The sequence below is a fragment of the Mustela lutreola genome, chromosome 1, assembly GCF_030435805.1.
Source record: "Mustela lutreola isolate mMusLut2 chromosome 1, mMusLut2.pri, whole genome shotgun sequence".
NCBI classification, from domain to species: Eukaryota; Metazoa; Chordata; class Mammalia; order Carnivora; family Mustelidae; genus Mustela; species Mustela lutreola.
In genome coordinates this window covers 180352600-180363166 of record NC_081290.1, presented here as the reverse complement: position 1 = coordinate 180363166, position 10567 = coordinate 180352600, and the positions used below count along the sequence as shown (strand labels likewise).

At 44.8% G+C, this 10567-nt stretch overlaps 1 protein-coding gene across 2 annotated transcripts; it reads left to right on the top strand.

The window, feature by feature from the left end:
• The first annotated feature begins 5888 nt into the window (after window positions 1–5888).
• SLN (sarcolipin) lies at window positions 5889–10206 on the top strand. Of its 2 annotated transcripts, none has more exons than XM_059155788.1 (2): window positions 5889–5996; window positions 9595–10206. In XM_059155788.1, exon 2 carries the CDS (start codon window positions 9668–9670, stop codon window positions 9761–9763), a length of 96 nt encoding a protein of 31 aa, XP_059011771.1. In that variant the 5' UTR covers window positions 5889–5996; window positions 9595–9667; the 3' UTR covers window positions 9764–10206. The 2 variants fall into 2 exon arrangements, with proteins under 2 accessions (XP_059011771.1, XP_059011772.1); XM_059155789.1 differs by having other exon boundaries at window positions 5934–6018.
• Window positions 10207–10567: the final 361 nt, after the last annotated feature.

Sequence of the window (10567 nt, the reverse complement as noted above, 5' to 3'; positions counted from 1 at the left end):
CTGGGTTTGTGTTAATGCCAACGGGATACCCCCATGAGGACACAGATACAACTGGCCTCAGGTGTGGGGGCCTCCTTTCCTCCTGGACACTGGCACCTGCGGGCAGGAGCCAGCGAAATGTAAACTAAGAGGAGGCCTGAACCACCTCTCCCAGATAAGCTGCCCCAATTCCCAGAACACGAGCCCCTGGCAATTCCACGTTACTTACTGTAAAAGTGTAAAAGGTTAGGTTACTCCCCAGGGTCTAGAGCAAGTGCCCAATTGCTCTCGGAGAGAGTACATCCCTCATCCAAAAGGAAACCTAGCCTGCAGCGTGCACCCAGCTAACCTCGCACATTACTGCAACGAGGCGCTTGCGTCGTACCGTTGCCTTCACGGAGAGCAGAGTTAGATTTTCAGGATTCGTCACGACGTTCTTCTCTCGGCTTCCGTAAGCCATAGCTAAAGCCCGATGTACTCGTTCACAGAGAACAAGCCATTTTGCCTTACAATTCGTGTCGAAATTGCAATTGTGTTATTCTGACTGACAGATTCTCCAAAGAGACTCAGTGAACTCCTCGATCAAATTCACCAGGAAACAGCAGGTTTCCAGTAGGCGTGCCTGGCCCGTCTCCCTGAACGACTCAGTAACAGCACATCGAAAGACTGCTGAATTCTTATTTCCCATCAGGAAAAATAACAAAGCCAGGCTGAAATCTGGGAGTGTTTTGAGGGCCGATGGTATTAGCCTAGTAGTAAACACATTTTTGGCTGCTTCTTTTTTCTCCCTGGCTGCTTTGTTTAATGCGCTGAAAGAAAGCTGTTTGCTTGCAGAATCTTATTATAGAGCAGAAATACGCTTGTTCCAGAGAAGAGGGATTTAATTGGTTCCAAGTCAAATGATGGTAACAGGTGTCATGTCCCCAAACCAGGACGTGAAATGGGTTATTATAAAAAGAACTAATACAGGGGCACCTGGGTGGCTCAGTGGGTTAGGCCGCTGCCTTCGGCTCAGGTCATGATCTCGGGGTCCTGGGATCGAGTCCCGCATCGGGCTCTCTGCTCAGCGGGGAGCCTGCTTCTCTCTCTCTCTCTCTGCCTGCTTCTCCGTCTACTTGTGATTTCTCTCTGTCAAAATAAAATCTTTAAAAAAAAAAAAAAGAACTAATACATATTTTTTTTCTGGCTCTTGCTCCCACCTGTTATGCAAGACGGCTGCCCCTTTCATGTTCCTCCTGACCATTTCCAGCAGCTTGAAGAGGTGGTTCACACAGTCCGGGCACAAGAGCCGCGGGCGACAGCACGGTGCTTGCCATTTTCTTTACCTTCCGCTTCAGCTCCTCTCCGCGAGTGTTTGCTACTGAGGCCTGCACAGCTGGATGCGAAGTGCAAGTTGGTCTTGATCCGTATGGCAGCTTCTCAGCCTCCGTGACCCTTCACGGAAGAAAGGAAGTGGTCCGCGAGATGGCGCAGGTCGAGGGAGCGTCTCTCTCTCTCTCCCGCTCAGTGCTACGAGCTACGGACAGTTTTTATCCTTATCTAGGCCCCAGACCCCAGGCTGTAGTGAAGCAGGATGGGTAGCGTATGGGTAAGGGGCCGTGAGATGGTGCCTCTCACTGACAGCAGCGACGTCGAGGTGGATCCCAGCTGAAGTCATGATCGTGGCCACACAGAAGCCGTGTGCCCTGGGGGCTCAACGGGTCAATGGCTGAACGTGGAAGGAAGACCAAGGCCAGCCCCTCCCTGGGACACACAGGATGTCACTGACATGTACTGTGACTTGAGGCTTGCTTGCAGCCTTGTCAAACTTCCCTTAGAACTGAATTGCGGGGGCACCTGGGTGGCTCAGTTGGTTGAGCAGCTGCCTTCGGCTCGGGTTGTGATTCCAGCGTCCTGGGGTCGAGTCCCACATCGGGCTCCTTGCTTGGCGGGGAGCCTGCTTCTCCCTCTGTCTCTGCCTGCCTCTCGGTCTGCCTATGCTCGCTCTCTCTCCCTCTCTCTCTCTGACAAATAAAAATAAAAAAAAAACTTTAAAAATATTAAAAAAAATTAAAAAATTTAAAAAAAAAGAACTGAATTGCGGTCTGCGATGCTTCTACCCGCCTCTCTTTCTTGTCCCCCGTCTCTTTCTCTTGCCGTTCAATGGCTCTCTCAGTCTCTCGCTCTCTCTCTCTCCATGTTTTCTCTCTCAGGCATTTCCCCTAATTTATTTTCCCTTTGCACCCACATCTCATGGGACCTGGCTAGCCAGGTATGTTATGTGGAGTGGAATGACATCTGTAGTTTCCCTGCTGCAGAACCACACGTATCTTTTTGATCATTTCCCTTCAAAGGAGTTTTTTGTCCTAGGTGGTGTCTAGATCCTTGGATGAGTAGAAGAGACGTCGACCTCAGCTTCCCCCACTCAGGTTTGCTGGGCACACTCAGACACGTCTGGCTCTCAGGAGAAGAGGAACAAACTGAGCCCCTTGCTGTACGTTCTAGAGCATCTATTATGATATTCTATTGGTTCTATGCACGGCTCGAGGACAAAAGAAATACAAAAAACCATCCCTGCCTTTGAAACGCAATCCGGTGAGTGAGACAAATACAATCACACGTGCACCAAAAGCGATTGAGAATACAGGTAATGACCATGGCTCTTTCAAGGACACGGAAAGAGCTTCAAGACATAGGGTTTCCTCTTCCTTTGGGCTTGCATTGGTGTTTGGGTTAATGAGAAAGCATAGCAGAAAGCAGTTTCTTTCCTTCTGAGCAGCTCCACAGGCAGCGGGATGTCAAGATGCGAAGGTGGGAAAGGGGAAATGAATCATCGTATTCGCCCCCTCGATGGGCTAAGAGCTTATCACCTTTCATCAGGCCTTGCTGATTTCTTCCATCATGTCATAGACTTGACCCAGGAGTCATGGACTGACTGACTTGAGGTGTTCAGTTTTTGCAAAGTAAAACGGTGGATGAAAATGGAGAATAACCAGGCACAAGAGCTCAGCATTGATTCTCAAAGCGTGTACTATACCGAAGAATGGGTGCCTAAGGGCCAAGCAGATCATCAGTACCCACGTCAGTGTGAACATTATTTACTTGACATTTTTTAAAAGTCTTTTTAAAAAGATTTTATTTATTTATTTGACAGACAGAGATCACAAGTAGGCAGAGAGGCAGGCAGAGAGAGACAGAGGAGGAAGCAGGCTCTCCGCTGAGCAGAGAGCCCGGTTCGGGGCTCGATCCCAGGACCCTGGGATGATGACTTGAGCTGAAAGCAGAGGCTTTAACCTACTGAGCCACCCGGGTGCCCCAACATTTTTTAAAAGATTGTATTTATTTACTAATTTGGCAGAGAAAGAGAGAATAAGCAGTGGGAGCAGCAGAGGGAGGGGGAGAAGCAGGCTCCCCACTGAGCCGGGAGCCTAATGCGGGGCTCCATTCCAGGACCCTGGGATCACGACCTGAGCAGAAGGCAGACACTTAACTGACTGAGGCACCCAGGTGTCTCTTTACTTGACATTTTTGGCCTGTGGCTGAATTCTACTTTAATAGGCATAGAAATAACCTCAAAGGATTTTCTATTAAGTCTTCTTGTTGACGGGCACAACAGCATCTTGAAAGAAAGTTGAGAGGGAATGCGTGCTGTTAAGTCTTGGGAACTGTTCACAGAAAGGAAAGTAGCAGCAGACTTCAAGGAAGGTTAATTGAAAGGGATGCTTTTGCTTTGGCACTGAGGTTTGAAATCTTGTTATTCTCAGGTTCTTAAAGGAGAGACAGTAATGTGGATCTGTTTATTTATTTATTTATTGGGAAAAGACCTGCAAATCCTCAGGGCTAAACTATCCCCATAGGCCTTGAATAGTTGTCCAGTGACTTCGGGTGGCATATTTTTCTGGAGCGGGTCAGGTCAAACTGATAACAAGCTAAATTCTCAATGTAATCTCACTCTCTCATGACATCACAGGATAATCCCCTACTATGCAGAAGCTTCTGAGCCTCTATCCGGGAATTTGACAATGTCCTGGGCAGAGTAGTCCCTGGTACAAAGTGGATAGACTTCAGTGGGACAACCAAGCAGGCCAACGGAAATGACTCATGAATAGGCAGTAGGGTTTTCCCTCTCAGTTGCGTTGATACTGACCCCTTTTCACCAAACTGACCATGTTGGCCAGCTGTTTTAGAATATGTTAACAATCCCCCCATTACATATAATGTTTTAGAGATTGTACAGCGCATCCTGTTTTGAACATGTACAAAATAAATGCTTGTCTCCTACACACAATACCAGTCCCAGGGCATAGTATGAATTTGATTCTTCTTGACTCCAAAAAGATAATGGTTTTCCAGGGATCAGATCCCTTTACCAAAAATATCTTGGGAATTTGAGATTGTGTCTGTACAGCCCAAGCATGAATAAAAAGTAGTAGAAAGGATTCCCTATCCACCCCACCGCCCCCGTTGAGTGGTGAGATTAATAGCTAATAGAAATTTTCTTTATGATTTATTATTTTCAAATGCTCTTTAATAAATATATAACCTTTTTATTGCCCCCAACATAATTTTGAGTGGTTAAAAGAAGTACGGGCGTGGCTTGGCGACTAGGAAAACACTCCTAGCTTTTGAAATGATCTGGCAAGGGCTCGGAGGCAAAAGACAGAAATCTGACTACATTCGAGAGGGTTTGCCAGATGGCAACACATCAGTGCCAATGTTCGATTGAGCTATAATTATTATATACTATCTGTCACTTCACCAAGCTATCTTTTTACAAGGCGTGTGGTGACAGAATGTTGTCTTAACATTATCTGTCAGTGGGTTTATGTTAAAATGAAGAAAAGGATGGAAAGTCTTTTAGTAACGTCTCTGCAGTATGAGGCCCAGTGGGGAGAGGACTGACAATGAACACAACGAGAGGGAGAATTTTGCTTGCTTATGCCTTCTGAAATGCATTATTTTGATTGACCCTGAATTTGGGAATTCAGAGGGGAATTTTCTCTGTTATCTGTAAGGAAGGGATTTGCTGAGCAAGCAGTTGCTGGGGTCCCGGGGGTGTTTTGCTGATGTGCTTTCAAGTTCTGTTAAGTAGTTCAGGGCTCCATTTACCTCCAGACCTCAGGAATGTTGCTTGTAAACTCATTGTAGCAGCCTAGTTTTAGTTCGCGTTTATAACCGAAGGTTACACACTTCTGTCTCTTGCAGAGAGGCTCCATAACTCACGATTGTGCTAGTGTCCACCATGTCTCCTTTTACCCCCCGACGTCTCTCCGAAGGACTGACTTTTGCTGTATGAATTTGCTGCAGGATTAGCTTACTGACAGAGAGACATAAACCATGCCTTCCACAGCTGTCTTGGATGAAACTGTATATTAATGTGTAAACTTCCAAAATATGGCTTAGCTGGAATGTTATGCAGAGCAGGTGACCGAGGAGATAGCTTTCACTGCTTGGATGAAGGTCAGTCTGGAGGAGCTGGAGATGTCTGTTGAATATAGGTGCCCCCGCACTTTGGGGTGTGCGTGGGCAAGGCAGAGAATGCTGCACATTTCGGATAGTTAAGGACACGGGTGGGAAAACGAAGTTGTATTTTTTTACACCCTCGTGTGATGAGTCGGGTGAACGGCCCATTTCAGTGTTATCTGTTAGTATTAGTCTATCGCTTTGGGTTTGTGTCGTTTGAAACACATGTTAGAGCTATTCATGAAGATGTGTAAGATAAATGTATAATCCACATTAATCGTGCCTACAGTCCATGGGAAGGGAAAATGTTAGGTTCTGTGTGGTGTTAGTACAAATAAGCAGCCAAAGGACTAGAGTCTTAGTCAACAGACGTCTATATTCCCCCGAAACACAAATAGCCTCAAACCGTTGGAGGTGGTTCCTTTGAGATGTTTCATCAGTGACATCACAGTGACTGCCACCGCCCTCAGACTACTTTAGGCCCTGCCCAGAGTCCAGGAGCCCAGAGAGCCTGGGAGACGAGCAGGAGTGGGAGCCTGAGGTGGAGAGAGAGAGAAGAAGCCTACTGCAGCCAGGTGTGTCCTTGATCCTCTTCAGGTGACAGCAGGATTTTTACACTTAGCAGAGAGAGAAAGAGAGAGAGGGAGTGTGTGTGTGTGTGTGTGTACAAGTTACAAATGAGAAACACGAGGTGTATTTACATTCCTTTATGAAATAGGCAATACCTATTGTGTCCAATATTTTTTACGATGTAAAGAGTATTATTTATTCTTATTTGTTTTTTTTCTTCCATCTCGTGGCATGCATTTCTACCCTCCTAATTCTCACAGCCTCCATTCAAAGAAGGTCAATGTCTATGTGTTCAGGGCTTTCCTGGCTCTGGCAGTCACTTTGGATCACATGGTGGGACCTTGACTCTGGGGAATATTTACAACAAGGCCACAATCGTCTTTGTGGGGTAACAACAGACAAGTGGAAGGTTGCTGATCTGAACATCTGCCTAACCTTGGTATAAATGTATGTGATAGTGAAGTCCATTTCCTACTGTTAACCTGAGCGTTGATTCAATTGCATTCATTTTAAATTCTCACCTTCACTATTTGTGTTCTATTTATTTAAATCATATATTACACAGCAAATATTCAAGTTCACTATCAAAGTGCGAGTAATAGTAAGAAGTAAACTGTAGGAAAAAAGATGTATATGAGGTAGCCTGCCAATTCAGAGACTACTGGATAAAAATGCAAAGAATCATAAAACATATTTTGGACAATAATTATAAAGCAGCACCTGTCTACCATCACCCACATCAAGAAAGAGATTGTTGATGGCACCCCAGAAGTCCATTCTTGATTATCTCTCCCCTCTGCCCCACCATCTTGATTGCTGAGATAAATTTGTTTATTCTCTTCTTTATAATTTTACCACTGAGGTCAAGATTCCTAAACAACATGATTAAGTTCCCCATTCTGGGTTTTGTATAAATGGAATCACAGTCTGTTTGTCTTTTGTAAATTCTTCTTTGGCCAGACAGTTGCACCTGTGACAGCCATCTTGTTGTGTGTTGCTGTAGTTCATATATTTGCTTTGCTCTATAGCATTCAAGTATATGAATGTACCAAAATTCATCATCCATCCCATGGATGTTGATGAAGACCTGAGTGGTTTCCAGTTTGTGGATATTATGAAATGTGGCTGTGAACATTCTTATATATGGATCCTGGTGCACACACGCTTGAGTTTCTAAGAGCAGAAGTGAAATAGCTAGGTAGTAGAGAGTTAGCATTAACAATCTTAATAAAAAATGTGAAATTGTTTTCCCAAAGTGTTGAAATTTTACACATGCTTTGTGTAGTCAGGACAGTTAGTTGAAGTAATAACTCATTCTTGTAATCACTCCAGTATCATAACCACAATTCTAACACCTAGTTCCAGTCTGCCAGTTCTGGTTCTGCTCTAAATTGCTACGTGCCATCATGCAAACAAGGTACCTCATCTCGCAGCTTCTTAGCTATAGTCGTGGAAGAGAGAATAATCGTGGTAATATTTGCCAGAGTTGTGAAAGTCACAGAGCTGTGACTGTCAAATAGAGCTGTGGACGGCTTTCAATAACATTTTCTGAGTATGTTCCTGTTGGGTCCCTCCCCATGATCCCTTTATTTAAGAGATTAATCTAAAAAGCAGTTTGGGTGCAATAGTGATTTTGCCCTCCCTGAACTGGGTTGTTTTGATCATTATAAATAGAGCCTCTCTCTCTTTGCATATCTCTGTATTTCTCCAAAATGCACCCAAATAAATTAGTGTTTGGACCAGCACTAGATTTTATTATGAGGGAAGAGTCTGATTCCCATTCCTTTGTGTCCAGGCTCCTGGCCTGGATTCGTCACCTTCCCTCTTCTCTCCCTATTCCGCTCTTCTAACACATTCTCTCTACTTCTTTTATCCATTTATTTTCTTCTGTTTACTTTCTCCTTCAAGCAAACCTTTGTGAAGAGTTTCATTGGAATTTGCTGCATCCTGGATGTGGAGGGTCGAAGGATGGGTAACCATTCAAAGGAAAATGATACAGAGATCATCATTATCGGCCATTTTTTAAAGCCAGATTCTGACAAGCTCCTAGTTGACACCATGTCCTTAGAACCTATGAGTTAATTACACCAACCATCCCATAATATGAAGAACGATCATTTAGTTGGTGTGTACAACTAATAATTCCACCCATTACTAGTATAATAACCATGGTAATTACAATTAATCATTCAGTCCCGTTAGATGGTTAAAAGACGCCATTCAGGCCGAAAGCACACTAACAACACTTCCTACCCCCTGAACTCCTACCCTTATCAGATAAACAAAACACACCTTCCCCCTAAACTTTTTTACTGCATAGAATCTAAAATTTTATCTTTAATCTTTCATTCGGTTTGCAAACACAGACTACTCATTATGCCACATCACTGAAGGCAACAATATCGTGGATTGCATTGCATATGTTCTCGAAGTACGATTTCCTGCATGTACGATCTGCACGCACTCTAAGGATACCATCCCTGCTCTGTGAAGTGTTTACAATATAGGCACATCCTGCACTTGACTAAAAATAGCTGGCAGAAACCCTTTTTGAAATAGAAGTACCCATGAGGTTAACACTTGCTCTGTCGACTGAGTGCCTGTTATGCGAGGGACTTTCGGTTGACCCTGGTGGGCCCGTGGCCGGCGCAGGGCTTAGAAGAGGCCAAGCAGCTGCTGCAAGACCTTCATGCACTCGCGGGCTTGGATGGAGACCTGTGGCAGCCCAGCCCTTAAGAGATGACAGGGCCCTGCTCCTGCATGCAAATCCAAGCAAGAACAAATACTAAATCATACCACTTTTAGGCTTTATTTTGTTTCTGCGACTTTACTTGCTGGTACCCCACATTAGCAAGGCAAGCACATACATCCTGGGAGAGAGAAAATACAATATTTTGTGTTTTATCCAGAGGATCTATATATTCATCCCAGGAAAAATATTAGGACTTTGTTGGTCTTTGTGACATTGGGCAAAAAACCCAGGTTCTTATTAGTTAGGGTTCTTCAGGCAAACAGAGCTAGTAGGGTGTGTGTGTGTGTGTGTGTGTGTGTGTGAGAGAGAGAGAGAGAGAGAGAGAGACCCACATGTATATGTGAATATCAAGTCAGATGTAGGCAGATATATGGATAAAATTGGCTTAGGTGATTGTGGACGCTGACAAGTCCGGAATCTAGAGGGGAGGTCAGCAGACTGGAGACCCAGGAAGAGTTGCTGCCCTAGTCCAAAGATAGTTCGGAGGCTAGACATTTAAACAGATGTTGGCAGGGTTGATTCCTTCTGTGGCTTTCCTCCTTGTCTGGTGGATGACTGCCTTCCCTGCCTTCACACAGACTTCCTTCTTACATGTCTGTGTCCTTGTCTACTTTTCTTATAAGAACACCAGCTATTGTGGAACAGGGCACAACTTAATGGCCTCAGGCAAACTTACTTACCTCTTGAAAGACCCTTTCTCCAAATACAGTCATATATTGAGATGCAGGGTGTTAGGGCTTCAACATGTAAATTTTGTTGGGGCCACCGTTCAGCCCATTACACTCTGCTCTTCCACAGCTAGGACAGCACCCTCACAAGTCTCCCCATTTTTCTTCATTACTTCCCACTAGGTGAGGACCAGCAGGAGGTCTTTGGTGTGCCCTCCAAAGTCCACCGTCCGTTCTCATCGAGCCAACTTGGAGAATGGGGATATCCACCCGAGAGCTGTTTCTCAACTTCACTATTGTCCTGATCACCGTAATTCTTATGTGGCTCCTTGTGAGGTCCTATCAGTACTGAGAAGCCATGTCACGCCCTGGGATTGACTGCAACTCTCGAGCTGCCTGCTGGATGTCCTGAGCACCCACTGCTGTCATGGGATGCCTTTCTCAGAACCCCAACTCACCTCTGACCCACAAGCACACCGTCTGAGGTCCTCTCCTGTTAGGATTGATTGTGTGTCCTCTAAAGATGCCGCCCACAAGGGCTGTCAAGTATCTGCAGTGAGCATTAGATCTATTCCTCAACTCTTCCTGCAAATGGGTTAGACAAACCACAAGGTTAAAATTAAATGATTCGTGATGACGTAGAATTGTAACAAACCCCTGATCTGTCTTCCCATACGTCCCTTCTCCCCACACTGTCTGCCGCCAAACTCTCCATCAACCCATCAGAAGAAAGAAATGTTAGAGGAAGTCATTGTCAACCCCTGTAGCTATCATGTGAATAAAGTGAAGTCAACTGCAAAATGACTTCTGGGATTTATTTCGGCTTCTACTTGTGGTGCTGCATTTGACCCTTGGCTGGGATTGAAGTGACAAATGTTACAGTATTTCTGGCATTTGAGATAAGCTGAGATGCTTCAACTGCTGGGGATTTGAAACTACATCAATTAAGATTTGTCACATTTCAAATAATTCTGTTGACTCAGGGTTCCTCAGACTTTCCCTCTGGAGTAGTCCTGAGGACGGAGGGAGACGAAATTTCAGTGGGAGGTCTGGGGCATAGCCTGAAGTGTCCCCTTGAAGCAAAAAAATTTCCTTGAAGTCTTGCATTTTATCTTTAAAATTCACAAGAAATGGATATTGTACCCTATAACATCCG